This window comes from Lutra lutra, chromosome 17 (genome assembly GCF_902655055.1).
Source record: "Lutra lutra chromosome 17, mLutLut1.2, whole genome shotgun sequence".
NCBI classification, from domain to species: Eukaryota; Metazoa; Chordata; class Mammalia; order Carnivora; family Mustelidae; genus Lutra; species Lutra lutra.
Genome location: NC_062294.1, coordinates 35,737,627 through 35,762,199, shown reverse-complemented (window position 1 = coordinate 35,762,199; position 24,573 = coordinate 35,737,627). Strand labels below are relative to the sequence as shown.

The following is a 24,573-nucleotide window of genomic DNA, read 5'->3' as shown; positions in this document are numbered from 1 at the left end:
CAACGTGTATTATTTCCTATATTACAGCATTGTATACATGATATATTTGTGAATTTCAACCTTTATTGCAGCAGATAGTAGCTTTCCATGGTTTGTATTGTGCACAACTGAGGTTGGAGGAAAACATGAAAATTGAAAATAGTTAAGTCTTTAAGTAAGACTAAAGCAATGAGAAGGAATACATCAGTGGTATTACTGAGTAATGAATGAGAATTTAATCAAACTCCTTTGTAACAAATCTATGTAAACAGTAGACATAGTTTGTTGGTTTACTTACAACACCTTGTGGGATGGCAAAACATTTGCTAGCAAAGACCACAGAATAGACAAAGTATATTCTTTCTCCCACTTTCTGTTTCCAAAGCTGTTAGGTGGTTTTTCCTTTGGTATTAGGATCTGTATCGACTGTAATACTGTACTAGAAATCAGCTTGTAGATAGAATTTCAGGAGGCAAAACTTTTGTTTTTGTTGACACTACAATTTATGGGTTTTTTTTTTTTTTGATTCTTCTAGAATATGACTTTGACTCATCTGCATTTTCAAAGATGGGATTTCTAATAGCTGAACAGTTCAATAATTTGCAAACTTTCTTACAGTTTCACAGATTCTCTGTATTTCATCATTCAGTCACTCAATTTTTATAATTATATCAAGTGGGTATTTCAGTTATTGCTTATAGATATTCCACATCTTCCCACACTCTTTCTTTTCTCTCATTCTGGTGAAAGAAAAGCATCATCACTAGGCAAGTCCCCCTCCTTATCTCTGTCAGCTTGGCTATTCCCATCAGATCTTTAGTTGATGGGAGATTAAGGAAAGGGAATGACTCTTCTTACAAAAATTCATTCTTTCAGAGAAGAATGTTGTGGATTTCCAGGAAGCCATAACAACTCTTTCCGTTTTCTGTTATGAATTATGATTTTTGACACAAAATGTAAGTTTAGTTAAATATTGCTTAAACTAAAATTTTTGGCTGAGCTATGAGTTTGACAATTTAAAACGTGATTAGTGGTTAAAATAAAATGATTTGCGACTAAAAATATTCTTTTATGGATAATTACATGTGGATAAATGGAACATGACTATACTTTGAAGATAATTTCAGAAAATATATATGTTAGAAATGAACATAAAGGATAAAATGTTTTTGACATTGGAAGATGTGACAATTATTGGTTCAAATGGAGAAATCTGAAGGGTTATAAATTAACATTATAGAAAGGCAATGTGCTTATGTGTTATAATAAATCATCTTCATCAATAACATAATGTGAATATGAATAATAATCTAATGTGAATATGAATTCATCAATATGAATTTTGTAATTATAAATGCTTCTTTGCCCTCTGAGATGCTGTGCTGTCAGTATGACATACATTTTAACTGCTCTTATATTTGAGGCATATGATGAAGTGTGCATAGAAGGTGAGGGTTACTTATGTTTTTCTCAGACATGTTAATAAATAGTAAACACAGAGGACTAAAGGGAAAGTTATTTCCTTTCAGATTTAAAGAGCAGGACTAAATAAGTAATTTAAGGGGTTAAAAAAAATCTTAGGTCTAATAATGCTATTATTCACAAATGACCAACAACTTATTAGTTTATACAATTTTGCTACCATGCTCTAATCTACTAAGTTTTCATCAAATATTGTTGAAGGAATTTGATCGTTGCAGATCTTGGCTAATTTACAAGACCAGTAAACAAAATCCTAGATTCTAAACCAGAGTTGTTTAGTTCCTAAAATTGTCATGATAAATGTAGCTTAATTTTTGCAATCTCTTAGAGAAGCTATTGTTATTTAAAAAATTAATGAGTACTCTGTAATGTACCTCTTTAACAAGATTTGGCTATTCATACAGTGCTAGGTAGTGGAGAAAGATCAAAGAGTATTTGATTAACCATGCTAAGATCCCTGGAAGCAAAAGTATGATTAAGGCAGGCCTTTTTTTTGAATAATTCTAAGGCACATTATTGTCTCTGGCTGTGGCTTTCATACTTTTTACACCGACAATAAATACTTAACATTACTATGTGGTCAGAGAAAATACTCTGGTATTTTCTATTGTTCTATTTCAGTCTATTAAATAAAAAGTCCTTGTCATAAGCCACACCAAATTAGTTTTATCCCACTAATAAGTACCGACCTTAGTTACTTTATAGGAAAACCAGGGTTGCAGCTTCTCAAGTACATATATGTGGTCATTCTCTTTCTACAGCAGAAAGTTCTCTAGTGGGACTAGATGGGTTGGAAGGTATGTATGGTTTAAACAAGCAATATTTCTGTGGACTTCAACATGCTTAGCATTTAAACAAGGAATTTTCACCCTTTGAGATTTGGAGGGGGGGGTTTCATAAGAGTACTTCCTGAATCAATTGAATTAAGTGCTACTTCCCTATTTAGAACATATATTTATGCATTAAATGTAGCACATGCTTGAAATATTTAAAATATTTAGTATTATTTATTACTTAATTTCTTTCTTTTTTTAAAAAGATTTTATTTATTTGACACAGAGAGAGAGATCACAAGTAGGCAGAGAGGCAGGCAGAGAGAAGGGAAGCAGGCTCCCTGCTGAGCAGAGAGCCCAATGTGGGGCTCAATCCTGAGATCATGACCTGAGCCTAAGGCAGAGGCTTAACCCACTAAGCCAGCCAGGTGCCCCTATTACTTACTTTCTTTTTTTTTTTTTTTTTTTTAAAGATTTTATTTATTTATTTGACAGACAGAGATCACAAGTAGGCAGAGAGGCAGGCAGAGAGAGAGAGGAAGGGAAGCAGGCTCCCTGCTGAGCAGAGAGCCCGATGCGGGGCTCGATCCCAGGACCCTGGGATCATGACCTGAGCCGAAGGCAGCGGCTTTAACCCACTGAGCCACCCAGGCGCCCCTATTACTTACTTTCTTAAAGGCAATATATGATCAGTGTAGTAAAATGGAAAGATGAAAAAATACAGAGAGGAAAATCCCACAACCAAGAGATAATCATGGTAACATTTCTGTGTGTCATTTTTGTTTTTCTATTTTTCCTATACATAGGCAAGCTTATAAAAAGACACATATAATTTGGATTATACACGTGGATGTGCCTCCCTGCAAAATATTATATCATAAATATCTGTTTGTTGAATCAAAAATTATTTTAAAATATGTCATAGGCTGGAAATTATTATTATAAAATGGCATAATTTATTATTTCTCTACTGGACATTTAGAGTTTCCAAGATTGCTAATGCCTTTTAGTTTTATGATTTTTTGCCATGAAAATTTATGCACTCATTTGATTTATGCATTCAACTGCATTTATCTTTTCTGTAGATATTTTCTTCTTTCTTTTATGCCCATAAATTCCTTCCCCAATTCAAGGAAAAAATATAATTACTCTTAAATATTTAATTTAGTAAGAACAGACCCAATGTTCCATTACTATTTTGGAATAGACTAAAAGAAATCATGCTAAGGAAATATACATTCACTTAAAAACAGCAACGGGTACTGAATATTACTGAATAAATTTTTATTTTATTTACTTATTTATTTTTTAAAGATTTTATTTATTTATTTGAGAGAGAGAGTGAGAGAGAGCATGAGAGAGGAAAAGGTTAGAGGGTGAAGTAGACTCCCCAAGGAGCTGGGAGCCCGATGCGGGACTCGATCCCAGTACTCTGGGATCATGACCTGAGCCAAAGGCAGTTGCTTAACTAACTGAGCCATCCAGGTGCCCTCCTGAATGACTTTTTAGCACACAGTAAGATATTCTACCAGGTATCAGTGCCTGTTTGTAGTAGAGATTCATTAAATATATATTTTTGAATGAATCAACATTCACAGAGTTAAAAAACATTTTCCACATCTAATTTAAGAATAATATTTTAAAATAATTTCATTTGTTGTAAAATTTATTTTTTTTAAATAAATTTAAAAGGATTAAAAGTAGTAAGTAATTAATGTATCTAGTAGGTAGTGAATCTCTTAATATCTTGCATCCCCAAGATAAATGTTAACAATTTGATGAATATCCTTCTAGCTTTTTTCCTACGGAGAATATTCATTTAATTGCACAAAAATATATGTACAAAGATTTTACTGTTATATTATAATATTATATTGGAGAAAAGAAAAATAACAGTGGCATGTCCAGAGTAGTTACTATATCAATATACAAAATGATCCCCAAATAAATTGCCTGTATGAACAGACATGGAAAAATTTATATATCACTGCATGAAAAAAAAAAGAGGAAGATGGGTCTTTAAATTTTTTTGATCTACTGTTAGGATATTGAAGAGTTTTCCCCCATTTTAAACCATTAGTGCATTTGGCGATAACTACCTACTTGATGATGTTAAATAAGCAATTCTTTCAAAAAATAGATGAATTAAAATTGTTAGTATTTTAGTTAGCATTTTTCACTAATAATTGACCAGTGAATTTTTGGCCTTGCCAAAGTTATGCTTATTTCGTTAAATAAGTGGCTTCATATTTTTTTCTTGTGTTCTGGAACACCTTACTTGGCAGTGGAATTATCTACATCTAAAACTCAAAAACAATTAACCAATAGGGGGGCCTGGGTTGCTCAGTGGGTTAAAGCCTCTGCCTTCAGCTCAGGTCATGAACCCAGGGTCCTAGAATCCAGCCCCACATCAGGCTCTCTGCTCAGCAGGGAGCCTGCTTCCCCCTCTCTCTCTGTCAGCCTCTTTGTCTAGTTGTGATCTCTGTCTAGTTGTGATCTCTGTCAAATAATAAATAAAATCTTAAAAAAAAATTAACCGATAAAAGATAAAAACAGCCAGTCCTATAAACTTTTTTGTAGCTTGATATGCACCTGAATGAAAACATACATAAGTAAAAAAAGAAAAAATAAGTAACTTGTTCAAATTCTCTTATCCTTATTTGTTTCCTTGATTAACAATGGTGTATTAAAGTGTTTGATTTTAGTTGTGTCTGTCAATTTCTTCTTGAACTTAATTAAACAGGTTTTGTTTTATGGAGTGTTTCTGTGCTGAAGCAGTATTATGATTGAGAGTCTTAAATGTGTACAATTAGCTAAAAAGGAAATTCACTCTGGTATATTTATGTTAGGCCATTATATAAAATGAGAATGGCCATATAATAAATTTTCTTTTTTTTTTTTTGTTTTCTTAGTGCATAAAAGTAGAGGAGTAACAGTAACTATTTATATTTCTTCATGATTAGGACTCTAGGAATCTCAAAGAAGCCTACCGATATGTTAGGGTTCCTTTTCTTACTTAGAGAGTTGAAATTAGAACCGTTCTATCTACTGTGATTTGGACCTCATCTCAGTCAGCTGGCTATCTGTCAAAAGCAGACATCCTTTGTTTAGTCTTATTTCTTTTTTGTTTTGATTGCATTTCCCTTTATTATTTATTCAGGTATATAACTAGAAGTTTCTCTTTATAGTCACTTATTAAAAAGCCTCTATGTAACATTCTAGCTTCTATTCCACATATGAAAAAGCTAAAACTAGTCTAAGTCGTAGACTGGATTCCTAATTTTTACTTCTAAAAATAGCTTTGTTAACTAATTTACCACTTCATACTTTGTACAAGATAACTCGGTAATTTCTCCAAATCTCTCTGTTACTTCAACTGAAAAATAAGGATGATGATTTGGCTCCATCACAATAAGGATATATGAGGAATGAATGTTAATATATTTGTCATGAGGACCTTTTTGTAATCTACTGATATGCAGGGACTATAATAGAAAAAGTGAAGATTTTATAAAGCATGTGAAACATGGGCTCCTTGCTCGTCAGGGAACCTGCTTCTCCCTCTGCCTCACCTGCCATTCTGTCTGCCTGTGCTCGCTCTCTCTCCCTCTCTCTCTCTCTGACAAATAAATAAATAAAATCTTAAAAAAAAAAAAAAGCATGTGAAACATAATGATAATTTTTGTCATTCAGCTTACCTTGCCAATATATTGATTAAAGGTGTTTTTGTGTATTGTATCTAGTCTTACCTGAACCATTTTTCAGATATCCATTTGCATCTACAGTTGTATACATGATATAAGGTCCAGGCTGATTTACTCCAAAGGGCTGCAATAAAAAAGGAATAGTAAAGTCTAGGAAAGTAAGCAAATCATTTGAAGTTTCAGGAAAATCTATTACAAATAAAGTAAAACATTCTTGTATATATAATATTCTTGTATATATAATTATTAATAATTGGCAGTACTTAGAGAACATTTCCATAAATAGATAACCTGTTAACTAATAAAAAGAAAACCTCTGTTAGTAAAAACACTTTAAATGTATACAATTAGCTTTAAATGATTTGTTAATTGCATTTACAAAGTTCATTAATTTTATTACATATTTCTAAGATCCACTATTATCTCTTCTTTATCACATAAATGTGAATATTTAAAAAAACTTTTTTAAGATTTTATTTATTTATTTGACAGGCAGAGATCACAAGTAGGCAGAGAGGCAGGCAGATAGAGAGAGAGAGGTGGAAGCAGGCTCCCTGCTGAGCAGAGAGCCCGATGCGGGGCTCGATCCCAGAATGCTGGGATCATGACCTGAGCCGAAGGCAGAGACTTTAACCCACTGAGCCACCCAGGTGCCCCAATATTTTTAAAAATTTTAAAAGATTTTTTTATTTATATATTTGACAGAGAGAGAGATAGAAAGAGAGAGGGAATACAAGCAGGAGGAGTGGGAAAGGGAGAAGCAGACTTCCCACCTTGCTCTTGAGCAAGTAGGACCCTGAGACTGTGATCTGAGCTGAAGGCAGCTGCTTAATGACTGAGCCACCCAGGTGGCCCTAAATGCGAGTATTTTAAGCAAAATTTTCTTTATACTTTTGGTTCTACCCAGAATAGAGCTACAAAAATTTTATTATAACATTTCTGTAGAATCTAGCATTGCTCTTCCCTTCTGGGATGGATTGGACATAGTTTACATTTTCCCAATAAATATCAAAATGAAAAAAATCCAACCATAATAATTATAATGGAATGAAAAATATCAATAAGCCACTCCACCACATTTACTCTTTTGCTCTAGACTTATTTTACAGTTAAGTTACAATGGTGAAGTTTTTCTCCAATTTGTATATTGTTCCTTATTTCTGGAGCATCCCTCACACATGGATACAATGATTTATTCTCTTTAGATATCAAGGCTAATTAAATAGGGTTACAAAGAAACTAATGTCTGCAGTGGGCATCCTTAGATGACAAAATGATCAAGAAATTGTTTGAACACTTCACAGAATTAGAAATTCTACTGTTCTTCCAAATAAAGTAGGGAAAAGTTAACAAAGACATGTAGATAGTCTAATGATGTGCTAGAAATGATAGTTAAATTAATTTCATTGCTGTGACAATTACCTGATTGATATTTTAAGAACATTGTAAGTCCACGGGCTTTTAGTGACCACGAGAAAACAGGTTGTTTTAAGAATGGAATTACTCGGGGCACCTGGGTGGCTCAGTGGGTTAAAGCCTCTGCCTTCGGCTCGGGTCATGATCCCAGGGTCCTGGGATCGAGCCCCGCATCGGGCTCTCTGCTCAGCAGGGAGCCTGCTTCCCTTCCTCTCTCTCTCTGCCTGCCTCTCTGCCTACTTGTGATCTCTGTTGAATAAATTAAAAAAAAAAAGAATGGAATTACTCAAGATATAATTGAATAAAGATTCATGAAGAGTATCACACAAATTTATAATAAAAACAACCTTATCAGTGAACAAAGAATATTATACTTTATACAACATACTTCTTCAGTGAGAGAATTACCAAGATTCCTTATCTATATCCCTGATTTGCAGATGGGCAAGAGAGAGCATTGTTCTTTAGATATGAACAGTTTTTTTTTAAGTTTTAATTTTTTAATTTTTATTTTTTAAAGATTTTATTTATTTGACAGACAGAGATCACAAGTAGGCAGAGAGAGAGAGAGGAGGAAGCAGGCTCCCCACTGAGCAGGGAGCCCGATGCGAGGCTCGATCCCAGGACCCTAGGATCATGACCTGAGCCAAAGGCAGAGGCTTTAACCCACTTAGCCACCCAGGTGCCCCTAGATATGAACAGTTTTAAGGCAACTACAGATAGTTGCATAGAAGTTACACTATCTTCTTCATACAATTATTCTTTTTCCTGTACAGTTTTATCATGTATGCAAAATGTTAAAATATATTTGATTATGCCTATTTTAATTTTTATGTAAATGGAACCATACTATATGCATCTTTCTGTGACTTGTTTTTTAAAATAGATTTTTTGAGACACATCCATGAGTAAGCATGTAGCTGTATAGTTCAATTCATTGCTACAGAGTATGCCAATGTATGATTATAGCATAAATATTTTTCATTCTACTGTTGATTGACACTTGTTTCCATTTTTCTTTTGCCATGATAAACATGGCATTCTCATGTATGTCACCTGATGCACAAGTGCTAATGTTTGTCAGGAGTTATGTACCCAGAAGTAGAATTGTAAAGTCAAAGGATATATATGTATGTATGTTCAAGTGTACTAGGTAGTGTCAATTTTTTAAAGTTTCTATTCAAATTCCAGTGAGTTAACAGTGTAATATTAGTTTTCGGCATATAATATAGTGATTGAACACTTCCATACATCACCCAGTGCTCAACATGAGAAGTATACTCCTTAATCCCCAAAACCTGTTTCATCCATCCCCCCACCTACCTCCCCTTTGGCAACCATCAGCTTGTTCTCTGCAGTTAAGAGTGTGGATTCTTGATTTGCCTTTCCCATTCCCTTTCCCCACACTTTGCTCCTTTGTTTTGTTTCTTAAGTTCCACATACGAGTGAAATCATATGGTATTTGTCTTTTTCTGACTGATTTATTTCGCTTACCATAATACTCTTTAGCTCCATGTCATTGCAAATAGCAATTTCTTTTTTTATGGCTGAGTAATGTTACATTGCGCGCGCGCGCGCACACACACACACACACACACACACACACGCCCCCCATGTCCCATCCCCGCCCCCCAAAATTCGGTTAGAATTAGAGCCAGAGTTAGGGCATGTGCCTGATATCTTGCAGTTCAGAGACATTCACACAGCTTAGGGCTAGGGTTAGGGCTAGAGGTAGGGTTAAGATTTGGGTTAGGTTGTCTCTGGCATTCTGCAGTTCAGCGACATTCCCAGGGAATGAAACCCCAGACTTCTGCTGGGGTGAGAAAAGACATGGAAGTCATTCACTGAGCTGAGGCAAGCAGGGAATTAGAGACTCTAACACTCTTTAAAAAGATATTCAATTGTTCCTTCTGTTTTTTGTTTTCTTTTTATCCTCCATGTTGGTAGGTAGCTATTTCATTATTATTTTTTAAAATTTTAACTTAAATTCCAGTTTGCTAACATACAGTGTATAATATTAGTTTCAGGTGTATAATGTAGTGATTCAACATTTCTATACGACAACAGGTGCTCATCACAAGTAGTACCATTTTTTTTTAATCTAAAGTGGTAATACCAGTTTATATCTACCAACTGAATGTTGCTTCACATGCTTAGCAAAAAACATTGCTAATGGGGTATACACTTCTTAATAGAAATTATGAGTTGGGGGAATTGGAAGGGGAGGTGAACAATGAGAGACTATGGACTCTGAAAAACAATGTGAAGGGTTTGAAGAGGTGGGGGGGTGGGAGGTTGGGGAAACCAGGTGGTGGGTATTAAAGAGGGCACGGATTGCATGGAGCACTGGGTGTGGTACAAAAACAATGAATATTGTTATGCTGAAAATAAATTAAAAAAATTGATTAAAAAAAAAGAAATTATTTCATCTCTCCTACGTTTGTTTCTTTAAACTTGTCTCATTCTAGTGAGGCTTGAAATAATATTTATGAAGCCATATTTATCACTGTGTTACAACCTCAAATTTACTTTATTACCCATAGTCCAGTCTATGTACTGGAAGATTGGAATCTTGATCTATAAGCAGTATTTTCAGTGAACTTTCCCAAATGTATTCTTGACTATTTTTTGTATTTCACACTTGAAGAATTTCATAGTACTATCCATGGTATCTTATTTTATAGATTTACTTAGGCGAGTTTTCTCTCTTGTCTTATATTCATTTAGAAAATCAGTTATCAGCATGTCTCTGTTATAAGTCTTAAAGCTGCAGTTCATTTCTCACCATGCGCCGGCCACTTTGATATTTAAAGACAAGATCTAGAAATCCAGATTCGATTCCTCCACACAGTAGTTCTCAGTGTGTGGTGCAAGGACCCTGGAGGTCTCAAAACCCCACTGTGAAAAGTGCAGATAATCAGCAGTGGCACTAAACTACTGTTATTCAGATTTGGGTATTTCAATTTACCCAACATTTTCTTGAAAATAACAAAGTGAGTCTGTTACTTTTAGGAAAATTACTGATAGTATTTGTGGGTAATGATAAAATTTGAGCTTCTAAATGAAAATTGGAATTATAGAAAACCTGTGTAACACACTGTGAGCCTGACATATTAAAAACTTTTCTGATGAGATCAGCAGTGATATTAACAAGTGTGATTTAAAAAAATTATATAATGAAACATGTCAATATTGGGAAGATCTGCATAACTCAATAAACCAATATTTCCCAAATAATTCAAAGCGTGATGTTACTAAACCATGCACAGGTAAAAGAACATTCAGAAATCAAGACAGACCAATGGCTTTTAATGTAATAGAGTAGGGAAGAATCTTTTCTGGAATGGTACAGTAAGGACTTCAAAAAATCTTCTTCACAAAAGTAATGAGAACACTGGCAAAAAAAACTATCAAAATAAACTTTTTTTCAGAACTCTGGAAATTACAAGAAGGTTTTCAAGAATATGAGGAGTATCTCTTCAACAAGAGAGCTGAATATCAGTAAAAATAGTACACTTTGCTGCATTTTAATTTGCCCTATTCCTATAACCTTTTCCTTAGCTCCAAAGTAGCCTTGAAAACCAATAGCTCTGCAACTACATTAGCTGTGAAAATGAAAAGCCTAGCAGCTAATGGATGGTCTGGCAGAACAGGTTAGGAGCTCATCAAAACCCCATCCCCAGAGCATTGTCACTATTTGATGTGTCTGGCAGCTTTCTGACAAACTCTGTTCTTAGTATTTACCTTTATTTGGCAAGACTGAGAGCTTGTTCTGTGTGGACAGCCTTATCAAGCTAGAACATTTGTTAAAAACAATCACTAGCAATTGTTTATTTGATATTAGTTTGGGCTAATGAGAGGTTGAACAAATCTTAAAAGGAAAAATGTGAATGAGATGTTCAAAGGGCTTTGAAACACTGACATATTCCTGGAGATCTGGAAGGTCACACACTTGTATAACACTGTTTCCAGACAAAAGACATGAAAAGGCCCTAACTTCTCATCTCATGTCTCATTAAGGAAACATCTGTCCAGTCACATCTGACCATTAGGCTAACTTGAGTAGGGACTTCAATGGCTACACACAATAGAGAACAAAGATTTTAAAGTATTAGTCCAGGAAAATGACTGGAAAAACAGCAGCAACAACAAACAGCAGCAACAACAATAATTCCAGGGGAGAGATTTCTAGGATTAACACATTATTATTACAAAATGTCTGGTTTTTAACAAAAAATTATGACACAAACAGGAAAGTTTGGTCCATACATAGGGAAAAAAAGGTGTCAATAGAAATTGTCCCCAAGATGGGGCACCTGGGTGGCTCAGTGGTTTAAAGCCTCTGCCTTTGGCTCAGGTCATGATCCCAGGGTCCTAGGATTGAGCCCCGCATTGGGTTTTCTGCTCAGCAGGGAGCCTGCTTCCTCCTCTCTTTCTCTGCCTGCTTCTTTGCCTACTCGTGATCTCTATCTGTCAAATAAATAAATAAATAAATATTTTTTAAAGATTTTATGTATTTATTTGACAGGCAGAGATCACAAGTAGGGAGAAAGACAGAATACATCACAGTCAAACCTCACTGAACACAGCATAGTCAAACAGTTGAAAGTCAAAGGATTTTAAATGTAGCAAGAGATAACCCATTTATGTACAAGGGATTCTTGATAAGATAACAGCTGATTTCTCATCAGAAACCAAGGAGGCCAGAAGGTGTAGGATGATATATATTTAAAATGTGAAAGAAAAACACTGTTAGCCGAGAAGTCTAAAATCAGCAAAAAATATCCTTCAAGAATGAAAGGGAAATCAACAACCTGTGAAGTAAAAACTGAAAGAATTGGTTATTAACACATCTAGCAGGAGATACTAAAGGGAGTTCTTTTGGCTGAACTGAAAGTCCACTAGACAGTAACTCAAATCCACACACAAAAAAAGTACTAGAAAGGTAACTCTAAGTAAATATATGTGATGGCATAAATATATTTTTTTGGTAGCTTTCCCCCCTATCTAATCTAAAACATGCATAAAACAAAAATTAAAAAAAATGTTATCAGGAACTTAATACCTGAGGATATAATTTGTATGACAACAGAAGTGCAAAAGAGGGGGGTGTAAACTGAGGTATACTGGAGTAAAGTTATTTTATGCTACTGACATTAAGTTGCTGTTAATATGAACTAGACTGTTTCTAAGATAGAAACTAATTCTCCAAGAAACCACTAAGAAAGTAACTTTTAAAAAATAGAGTATAAGAAAGTAGGGAATTAAGATCATACCCTAGAAAACATGTAACACAAAAGAAAGCAGTCATGGTGGAACAGAGGAAATAAAAAAGGTACAAGACATAGAGAAAAAAAAATAGCAGACAGAAACCTCCCTTATCAATAATTATACTAAATGTAAATGGATTAAAACAGTGCAGTGCTGTCATAAGGCAGAAATTAGAAGAATGGATAGAACAATATGATTTAACTATATCCTGTCTACAAAAGATATGTTTTAAGTTCAAAGACAACAAATAGGTTGAAAGTAAAAGCATGGAAAAGATATACCATTAAAATAGTAATCAAATGAGAGCTGGAATGGCCATACTAATATCAGACAAAAATTGTTACATATACTTTAAGATAAAAATTGTTACTAGAGACAAAAAGGACATTTTATAATGATAAAAGGGTCAATCAATCAAGAAGACATAAGAATTACAAATGCGGGGGTGCCTGGGTGGCTCAGTGGGTTAAGCCTCTGCCTTTGGCTCAGGTCATGTTCTCAGGGTCCTGGGATTGAGCCCTGCATCGGGCTCTCTGCTCAGCAAGGAGCCTGCTACCCCCTCTCTCTCTCTCTGCCTGCCTCTCTGCTTGTGGTCTCTGTCAAATAAATAAAATCTTAAAAACAAACAAACAAACACAAAAAGAATTACAAATGCACCTAACAAGAAAATTCCAAAATACATAAAGAATTGATGGGACAAAGAAATAATTCAACAATAATGGTTGGATATGATTATAATTATTAGTATACCAGTTTCATTAATGTACAGAACAGTGAGGCAGAAGATCAACAAGGAAACAGATGACTTAATCTTATATAGAACACCGCACGCCCCTCCAGCAGAATGCATATTCTTATCAAGCACACAATGAATGTTCTCCAAGGGGGATCCATATAGTAGACCATAAAACAAGCCTCAATAAATATAAGTTCACAAATGTGTGGAAGTTAAAGAACAGACTACTAAATAACCAGTGGGTAATGTAACAGTAGGGAAAATTCACTGATAATGGTTTCAAATTCCACATTACAAGTAACCTTTAAGTAACTGCCACTTGTTCAGTTTTGGTATAGTATTAATTATCTGAATAGGAAATGAAATAGTCCTGTTTTTTACTACACATCTGTGAGAGGTTAAATTTTTTCCATGTGTTTCAACCAAAACAATAAAAAACTGAATGCAAAAAGAGACAGAAGAATCTTCTGTGTCTCCTATTATGCCAGATATTAGAGATTTGAAAAAAATTTAAAGCAATACCACTCTTAACTAATTTTTTATTTTGGAAAATAGTTATTTTTTCATAAAATACAAGTTATGTTAACTTATAATGGGTTTATTTTTATTTCAAAATGAATTAATTAGGGACGCCGGCGTGGCTCAGTGGGTTAAAGCCTCTGCCTTTGGCTCAGGTCATGATCCCAGGGTCCTAGGATCAAGCCTCTGCTCAGCAGGGAGCCTGCTTCCCCCCCTCTCTCTGCCTGCCTCTCTGCCTACTTGTGATTTCTCTCTGTCAAATAAATAAATAAAATATTTTTTTTAAAAATGAATTAATTAGAAATATTAACAGTTTTTGTTTTAATTTCAAATAGTGTAATATTGGTAGACATAACTCAAAGAAGAACTCTGAAAAACTCAGACCAAGAAGTTTGAGAACCACTGCTTTATACTATGTGAATAATGAATAATTTAAACCTGACTTTGCCTTCCTCAATTGAAATGATATGACTGATATCTCTGTGTATAAGTCTTTTTGTCATAGTGTTATACATGTTTCAGAGTTTTTTTCTTTTTTCCCAAGATACTGCCATTTAGCATTTGTATGAATGTTTAGTAAAAAATGTACTAAAAATGCTCATGTTCAATTGAAAGGATTAAGAATTTCTGAAATAATCCCTCTAGTTCACAAAAGAATTTATGCATACATCTTAAAATCTTTATGAAAAACCCGAAAAGCTAATCTGCAAGGAGTCCAAACTATGGGAATATTAATCAGCAATGATGCTAACACATCTGAGTTTCATATTAATTTCTTTCTCACACTTCCTCTGAAATAGATTGTTATTGTGCTATGGACTGGATGTTTGTCTCCACCCAAAATTTGTATGTTGAAGCCTTAACTCCTAAAGTGATGATATTTGGAAGGTACTTAGGGTTAGTCAGGTCATGAAAGTGGAACCCTCAAGACACCAAAGAGTTTGATCTCACACTGCTTCCATGTGCTTGAACCTAGGAAAGGCCACATGAGACCAAGGCAAGCCAGGAAGAGAGATTTCATCAGAACCTGACCAGACTGGTGAGCAAAATCATTTTGCTTAAAACCAACAATATTTATCAAGTTTGCCTTCTAGTTTTCTTTACTGTATTATAGGATTCTAAAACTACATGAATAATTTATTTGCAAGAAGGTATGTTTGAAATGAAATTCTACTCCTGAGTACACAAATTACTGTGTAAGACAAAGTTGGCCTGCAGGAAATCCCTTTTCTGAAAGTCCAGTGCTGTGGTTTTCAAGCTTTAGAAAGCATGGGAATCACCTGCAGGGACTGTTAAAATACAGATTCACTGGCTGCGCCCCAGATGTTCTTATTTCATACGTCTGGGTGAGGCCTGGGAATGTGCATTTCTTAAAATTCCCAGATATACTGATGCCAGGGGTTTGGGGACCCCTCATTAAGAACCCCTGATCTGCTGGGACTATACTTTTTATACCTTATAAAAATCGGCAGCTTGTGAGAGTATTTAGGGTAATCCAAACTCTTATTTTTTTTTAAAGATTTTTTTAAATTTTTTTTTTAATTTGACAGACAGATCACAAGTAGGCAGAGAGGCAGGCAGAGAGAGAGACAGAAGGAGGAGGCAGGCTCCCTGCTGAGCAGAGAGCCCGATGTGGGACTCGATCCCAGGACCCTGAGATCATGACCTGAGCCAAAGGCAGAGGCTTTAACCACTGAGCCACCCAGGCGCCCCCAAACTTTTATTTTATGATTGTATTTGATGGACTACAAGAGAATAAAACCATTGATTGTATTGGATGCATAAAAAACTAATGTTGGAAACACTTATTCCTTTCAGAATGTGGTGCAGAATTTTTTTTTATTATCTTATTTTATTTCATTTTTTAGTAGCACTGCACCTTTCTTAACCAATACAAATTCTGCAAATTAGTAAAACGAGGATTCACAGAACTTGAATTTCACAGACTTGAAAGGCAGTTGGAGACTCAAGTTGGGAATCTTTAAGTTTTCTGAATTGTATGATATAATCTGCAATGCTTAGATTTATTTTAAATTATTTAGCTCCAAAAAGTATGATCTGGAAGTATTTATTGTGTAAGTGCTTTCACATGGCTTACACTATTATAACAATAGCATACTCATTTTTCATCTGTAACTACAAAATAAAATAGTATGACCTTTTCTACTTAAGGGCAAACTTAAGGCTGTTTATCAGGTATGTAAGTGAAGTGTAGTATCATGTTAGAATATGTGTGGGAGTAGAATTCCGCTGACAAGGAAGCAAGTAGAATATATCAGCAAATATGGATTATTTCAGCATTAAATAACCTTTATTAAATTTTCAAGCAAATTTTATTTTCCAAGCGATTTAAATTCAGAGAAAGAGAATAATCATGAAGAGGGGGGCACTTTTACTTTGAACAAAAAATATAGAGTATTTCAGATGAAAGAATCCTGTAGTTTATGCTGTGTTACAAAAGACAGTTTAAAATTATTTGGAGAGAACATCTCTGAAAAGGCAAATATTTGATTAAATGGATATTTAGGGGGCTAGCTTAAAAAGTATAGGTGAACTGGTCAGAACACTTAGCTAATCAGATAAAGATGGAAATATCTTTTACTTTCTTTTGTTATTATTCTAGCCCAGGAGTCTGCAAATTTTTCAATTATGTTGAACATAATTTTTGTTAAATTCTAATGTTTTGAGTGTTTTCCAGATACATGGGATAAGGAAAAGGTACTTATTATACATGGGAATACTTTTAATAATATATAAAGTAAGCAATCTCTTTTAACTACTTATATTAAGTGAATAATTATGGACTTCTTTACCATTTCATGAGCGTTTCTTCCTTTTTACAGTGAGACATCTAAGTTCCTGAGTTGAACAGAAAAAGGCGTAGGTTTTAGTATGTCCCCCCACCCTGGTTTGTAAGTGGTGGAAGCAGGCTGAGTCAAGGTCTAGGAATGGATCTGGTGATGCTTTGCAGGTCTTTAATTTCATATGAATTTTCCAGATACACTTTTGAGGATGTAACCTGTGGTAAGTGGCACAATAATCTTAGTTGTTTAAGTGCAAAGAGTTCTTGCTTAAGGAAACGAATGCATATTAGAGTTTCTATAAAATGAACTGTTTTCTCTTTCAATTTTTTTCCCCTACAGAATGCATACTGAGGTCAACATTCCCTACGACACATTCCCATGGAGACCTAATATGCAGGATTAGCAAGAATACAATGTATTAAATGTTTTTTTTTCCGAGGTGCTTATTTTCTTCAAAGACACTCCTGATTTGTTTTTGCTATGGACATTTGATTTCCTAAATAATCCAAATCCATTCCTCTCTCATACTTTCACCACATCCACTCCTCTCCCATCCCCCCAGTTTTAATTACCTAAACTAGGTATGTTTTCCTAGTTATAAGGGTTCCTAACACTGGGTACTTTTCTTTTCAAGTGCTCATCATTCTTGTAATTCTTCATATGTCCTGGGATTGTGAATTCCATGAAGTTGGGCACAATTTTTGATTTGTTCACTACTACATGCCCATGTTTTATAGCAGAACCTGGATCATGTAGGCGTGAGGTGGTTTTATGTCACATTATAGGTAAGGTCACAAGAACTTACCTCGTAGTAGCCCCAGGCCCTAGAGTTCATGTCAACAGTAGGCACTAAATAAATGATGGTTGATACCCTTGCACATATTATTTTTTTTCTACCTGGACTGCTCTCCTTCTGCTTCTATACCTACTAAAATCCTAGTCCTTTGACTTAAGTCATGGTCACCATGGGAGATTCTACAGGTTGCCCATTTTACCACTTCAGGTGTTGCCATTGACATAGACTGTGATGTGAATGGTAGCCTCGAATTGTGCAGTGTGAAGTCCCCCCCAGCTCAAATGTTTCCTTCTACTAGTATGGTTTGCTGGATATAGACTGTGATCTCCATGATGTCCCTGATTTTTGTCTAATCTAGCACCTAGAACATAGCAAAAAGTGAATAAATATTTATTGAATACATGAATAACTTCCTCAGTCATAAAGAATCATTTGTCCTCTATGTCTTACACCTTGTCCTTCCTTCCAGCTTGGCAACTTTTTTTTATGTGGAATGATGTTTGTAAGTACCTCATGATTATGACCCAGTTCCCAGTGATTCTGAAACTTCTTTTTATACTAGAATGGGAGGGTTTTAGAGAGCCTGTAATTATAAGATTGAAGGCATTATGCCACATCCACACACAGGCAGATCGACTCTCCATAGAAATTTCTGAAAATTGGGGTGTCTGGGTGGCTCAGTCAGTTAAGCATCTGACTTTTTTGATTTTGCTCAGGTCATGATCTCATGATCTCAGGTTTTGAGAATGAGCCCTGCATCAGGCTCCGTGCTAGGTGAGGAGCCTGCTTAAGATTTTCTCTCTTCCTTTCCTTCTGCCCTTCTCCCCACTTTCTCTCAAAAAAAAAAAAAAAAAAATCTGGAAATTGTGCATGTTTTAATGTGACCTGGAAGTTTCACCTCAGGGTGTGGTACATGTAGTTCTGGCCACAAACCATGACTTCTGAGTACTGTTTTGAAAGTGAAGGCTCTGGAAACTTGGATAGGAAGCATGAATAAGCCCTAAGGGAGGACAGTTATACTCAGAGGATGCCAGTCCAGCCCTAAACATAAGGTACACCACGAAGCTTTGATGGCTTCACTTATATGAAAGGGTGGTGTCCCATGTTCTGAAGAGTTGTGGGAAGGGAGGGACTGTGTCATAAGCTTGGGTGACCAAAGCTTATATTTTCAGCAGAGATATGTGAGATATGTGATTTTATGTTCTGTGTATTTTGGGGTCTCAGTTCATATAGGAGAATTTATTTTCTTGCATTCACTTTTACATCAGTCTCAATTTTTGTTTTTATTTTTAAGGCAGAAACTTTTTTGTGGAAAACATTTCATAAATTGATTTAATAAATTTTGATAAGAAAAAATTAAGACATTAGCTATTGGGAATGCTGAGCCCTGTACCCCATTTAGTAAGTTCACTTTCTGTGTGAAAATCTTAGAACAAATCTCTCGTATTGTCCTTTCTTTCCTTTTATTTCTATTTAGTTTTCTTTCTTTCCTTTTAAATGTCATGTTTCATATTGGTTTGAAAAAATTCAGATAAATTAAATTAAAAAATATTAGTGACCTTTCAATTTTTCCACACACCAAGTAACCAAGGACTATATTTGGGTCATTTTTCTTGTTCTAGAATGTGTCATATTGATGCAATGCACTTTGGGTGTTGTATTATATAGATTCTTTTAAACTAACTGTCCTCTGTATGCCTGTTGACTTATATAAAATGAGGGTTGGAATATATCTTTTTTCTTCATAGATTATCTTTTTCAGTAGCCTAGACAAATCTTAGGTTTTTATGTTAGTGTCAAGTACCCAATTATCTAAGGATTTGTGTCAAGATCTTGGTTCCTACAATAGAGACCAAGTATATTCTACATCATTGACTCTGGATGGTAAAACTGGAAGAACTTTTAAGACATATTATGTTAGATGATGGGCGCCTGGGTGGCTCAGTGGGTTAAGCCGCTGCCTTCGGCTCAGGTCATGATCTCGGGGTCCTGGGATCGAGTCCTGCATCGGGCTCTCTGCTCAGCAGGGAGCCTGCTTCCCTTCCTCTCTCTCTGCCTGCCTCTCTGCCTACTTGTGATCTCTCTCTGTCAAATAAATAAATAAAATCTTTAAAAAAAAAGACATATTATGTTAGATGAAAATCATTATTAGCTTAATTATGCACTAAAATTTATGATTCTAAAATACTAGAAAAATAACTGACTATGGTCTTTTGTCCAAAGGCAATTTTTTGTTTATCTTGTGTTTTTTTAATAAACATGGATATTTATAACCAGATATTTTTATAAACATGGATATTTATAAACACGGATATCTTCATTAGGGCTAACTGTATTGCCCAATTTAGTTCAATATTGAATTTTTTGTATTGTTTCTTACTCATTTCTTCAAGACATTAAATTCCATAAATTATTTTCTATTAGCAATAATCGCAGCGTGGATAAACCTCATTGGCTATGATACTGCCATTGTGCAAAGCTCGTAAATTATTTTCTTAAAATATGGTTATTTTCCTGTTAAAGCTGCAAGGTATTTTCCTTTGTAAAGGACTATGAACTATGAAAAGACATCAAATGCAGAAAATGTTTGTCATTTTTTTTTAATCCCTGGTACAGGAAACATGATATTAGCACTGTCAGGTGTAATAAGCAAAAGGCAAATACTCAGAATTAAAGGTAGAATGATATTTTAAAAAATATATCAAATAAATCTGTTGGGATCACTAAATATTTGTTGTAGCAAAGGCTGGTGTCTTTTAAAGGTGAGGAGGTGAAACGGTACCAATTCAGATAACTCACTTAGTCAAAATAAAGGCAAAAGAGAAACATACTTGGCTTATACTTTCTCAGACTAGTCCTGCATAGAACAAATAAAAGCCTGAGAATATTTCTGATTGAAAAGATGAAAAAAATGTTAAAGACATCTTGTTCTGCTACATATATTATCAATCTGTTTGTAGTAACAATTGGAACATCTGTGTCTCATAATGAGGTATCTCTGAGAACATAAATAAGGGACGTTTTCCCTTTATATCAGGCCTTTGCAGAACGTATTTCTCTTGTGAATAGCTTGTAATTTATTCTCCAAATGTTCAAACTTAACAATGAATATGTGATTGTGGTTAAGAGGTGGTATAGTAAATTTATCAATAAAGGCTTATTAAAAAAAGGAAACCAAATTTTAGGAAAAGCTCATTTTTTTTTTAAAGATTTTATTTATTTATTTGTCAGAGAGAGAGAGAGAGAGATCACAAGTAGGCAGAGAGGCAGACAGAGACAGAGGGAGAAGCAGGTTCCCTGCCGAGCAAGGAGCCCGATATGGGACTCGATCCCAGGACGCTGGGATCATGACCTGAGCCGAAGGCAGCCGCTTAACCAACTGAGCCACCCAGGCGTCCCTAGGAAAAGCTCATTTATTCATACATAAATATTTTATTGTGCTACTATGTGTCAGGCCAATGTGTTGGGGTGTAAGGACAGAATATAAACAAGACCCAGTCTCCCTTCTTCAAGAACTGAACACAGATAATTCACCAACATACAGAGCAGAAGTGGTAAGTAGCAGGACTACGCTAAGAAACAACAGATGTGTCCAATCCTGTATCACTGGGGAGCCGGGGAATCAAAGGAAATACTGTCTGAAAGCTGACCTGAAGGTCATAGGAAGGAATCTAGGAGAAGGTGGAGAAGAGGAGGATTCAGGGTAGAGAAATAACATGCAAGAGGCTGGAGATGAGACAGCATGGCAGAACACAGTAGTTCGTGCGGCTGACAGAGTTGGGAGTGGGTGCGAGAAGGAATGGCATGGGGTAAGCCTGAAGAGGTAATCAAAAGCTCTGTCTCAACAAACTAGGTATGGACCATTTCTCAAGGACAAAGAGAAGCTACTGAAGGTTTTTATTTTAAAAAAGACCACTGTGGTATCTTTTTGAAGGATGGCTCAGATAACTTCAATTGTCAGTCAAGAAAGGATGGTGGCCTAGAATAAATGATGGTGAGATAGACAGAAGGGAGAATAATAATCTAGTAGATCTGGAGGGTAAGGGAAAGGAAAAAGTAACCAAGACAGGGAACATGGAAAGTGGACTGAGTTTCTGTAAGACACTTACATATAAAGGTCTGAAGCTCAGGACAGATGGCTAGAAGTAATCAGTATCCAAATGGCAAAACAACAACAACAACAACAACAACAACAACAACAACAACAAAACCCACCAAAACAAAACAAAAAACACCAAATAGGGGAGAGGTTGAGAAAACTTAAAGAGTAAAATGCAGAGTGAGAAGAGAACTTAGGATGAAAGCCTGAGAAGCATCAATATTTAAAAGATGGGCGGACAATGAGATAAAAGGTGGAATTTCATATGTAAAATTTAAGAAATTTCCTGAAAATCATGCCTTTGTTTCCTTCTTCCTTCTTACTTGCTTGAATGCAGATGTGGTGGGTTTAGCCATGACAACTGTCAGAATTGTGTGATCTTGGACAATATATGTATTATCTCTGTGCCTTGGTTACTTCATGTATAACATTGGGAAATGTTATGATTGTCAGGGTATTAAATGAGACATAAGGAAAAAAAAAAAAAGGTGGGCAGAGGAAATGTCCATAAAGGAACTGGGAGAATGGCGAGAGAGGTAGAAGGGGAGCTAGGAAGGATGAATGTAAAGGAAGCCAAGAAAAGTGGAGTGTCAGGAGAATCAAATGTAGGTCAAATGCTAGATTATAACAGTGGGTTAAGGATATGGAAATAAGTAACTGGAGAGATCCAATGGTGGATGCCTTAAGTTTGGCTGGGAAGAGAAAAACAGGTTGGGTAGTAGCTGGAGAGGATGTGGGGTTTTAGAAGGTATGCATATATGCTGTTATGGATAAAAGAGATTTGAGCACTCATTAAGTGCCGAAGGGAAGGCAACAACAGAGAGGCAGAGGTTGAATACACAGAATAAACAATGGAATGAGGTCCCTGAGAAGGATGTGGGACCCACAGCATAAATGGTACATTGATAAGTAAAAAGAAATAGCAAAGGGTAAGGGTGTGGATAAAGGGATTACATTTAGTGCTATAGAAGACAACTGACATTAAGTACTGTGCTAATGTTCTAGGACACAGTGGCAGGCAAAACAGATCCTCCCTCTGCCCTCATGGAGCTACTGAAAAGGAATATGCATAGATTCTTTTTATATAGAGAGGATTAAAGGAATATTTCCAAAGCTTTTGTTCAATGGGAGAGTATTCATATGCCTGTTTATAGACTCAAAATCTTTAAAGTGGAATAGTTACCACCAGGCTTTGGGTAAAAAAATCAGCAGTTGACAAGAGAAAGAAGCTATATAATCTCCACTAACAGACTATATGTTATACTGAGGATAAAAGACTCAAAAAGTTAGTTTGGTATTTAAAGAGATAAATTAGGAAATAGATTTGCAGATGCTTATGGTAGATTTCACTAAAAATATTGATATCTTTCACACCCATATTTCATAAACTTGTGACATATACTTACATGATAAGAGAAAGTCAAAAAGTGAAGTGGACCACTAGTCTTGAAGGCAAACAGAATACCAGTATCTCTCAAATATTTGGAACTCACTATCCTTACTAATATAGGGACATTATAGAGGCAGAGAAATAACCATCTACCATTGACAAATAATAGCAGATACACTTTTTGAGTACTTATTGTATATTAGGTCTCTATTATGATTTGCCTACATTAAATCTCTTAATAAAAACCTTAGTGGGGGGGCACCTGGGCTGCTCAGTCATTAAACATCTGCCTTTGGCTCAGGTCATGATCCCAGGGTCCTGGGATGGAGCCCCACATAGGCCTCCCTGCTCAGCGGGAATCCTGTTTCTCCATCTCCTACTCCCCCTACTTGTGTTTCCTCTCTTGCTCTCTCTGTTAAAACAATCAATCAATCAATCTTAAAAACAAACAAACAAACAAACAAACAAAACCAAAACGTCAGGAGGGAGTATGGCAGGCAAAATAATGGTCCTCTGAAGATTTTCACATCCTAATTCCCAAAACCTGCTGATAACCTTATATTGCAAAAGGGAATCTGCAGATGTGATTAAGGATTTTTTTTTCTCTTAAGAATGTCGGAGGTGCCTGGGTGGCTCAGTCATTAAGTGGCTGCCTTTGGCTTGGGTCATGATCCCAGGGTCCTAGGATGGAGCCCACCACTGGCTTCTCTGCTCAGCGGGAAGCCTTTTTCTCTCTCTTCCACTCCCTCTGCTTATGTTCACTCTCTTGCTATGTCTCTGTCAAATAAATAAATAAAATCTTAAACAAACAAACAAACAAAAAGAATGTGGAAGGCTTCACGAATTTGCATGTCATCCTTGCTCTGGAGTCATGCTAATTTTCCCTGTATCATTCTAACTTTAGTATATATGCTGCTGAAGTTAGCACACGTGATCAAGGATCTTGGGATGGAGAGATTATCTTTGATTATCCAGGTGGGCCCAATGTAATCACTTAGGGTCCTTATAAATGAATAAGGAAAGCAGGATGGACTAGGGTCAGTGATCTGAAGATACCATATGGCTGGATTTGGAGATGGATAGAAAGGCCATGAGACAAGGAATGTAGATGGTGTTGAGAACTGAAAGGCAAGGGAATGGATTCCCCTTAAAGCCTCCAAAAGGAGTCCTGCTCAGGGAAGTGTATTTGGGCTTCTGACCTCTAGAACTGTAAAAGAATATATTTGTGCTGTTTTAATCTGCTAAGTTTATGATAATTTGTTACAGCAGCAATAGGAAGCTAACATAAATGGGTATAATTGGTTTCCCCATTATACAGATGTGGAGAATGAGGCTTAACAAGAGTTAAATAACTTTCCCAAAGTTCCTCAAGATAGTTGAAGAGATTCTGATTTTATATTCTTATTTTCCCTTTGAAGTGGGAAGCAAGGTCAATTATTGAGAACTGGAAGTTGGGGATGGATGTAAGAGGAGATTGGAAAGGATACGAAATAGTTTTTAGAAAAAATGGGAGTTTCTGGTCTAATATGTAAAGTCCTTATCTTAGAGATACACATGGAAGTATTTACAGAATATAGGATATGATGGATTTGCCTTAAAATAAC

At 35.5% G+C, this 24,573-nt stretch overlaps 1 protein-coding gene and 1 non-coding gene across 2 annotated transcripts in view; both read right to left on the bottom strand.

Annotated features, from left to right (window-relative positions):
- Nucleotides 1-24,573, bottom strand: part of ITFG1 (integrin alpha FG-GAP repeat containing 1) — a 311,563-nt gene that overhangs the window by 39,513 nt on the left and 247,477 nt on the right. The window contains exon 14 of the mRNA XM_047712521.1: nt 5,984-6,062. Coding sequence (XP_047568477.1) covers nt 5,984-6,062 — 79 coding nt within the window. The remainder of the gene's footprint in view (nt 1-5,983; nt 6,063-24,573) is intronic.
- On the bottom strand, nt 23,791-23,897 carry LOC125090046 (U6 spliceosomal RNA). The gene has a single exon (XR_007124157.1). It is a non-coding gene; the product is annotated as a U6 spliceosomal RNA (small nuclear RNA).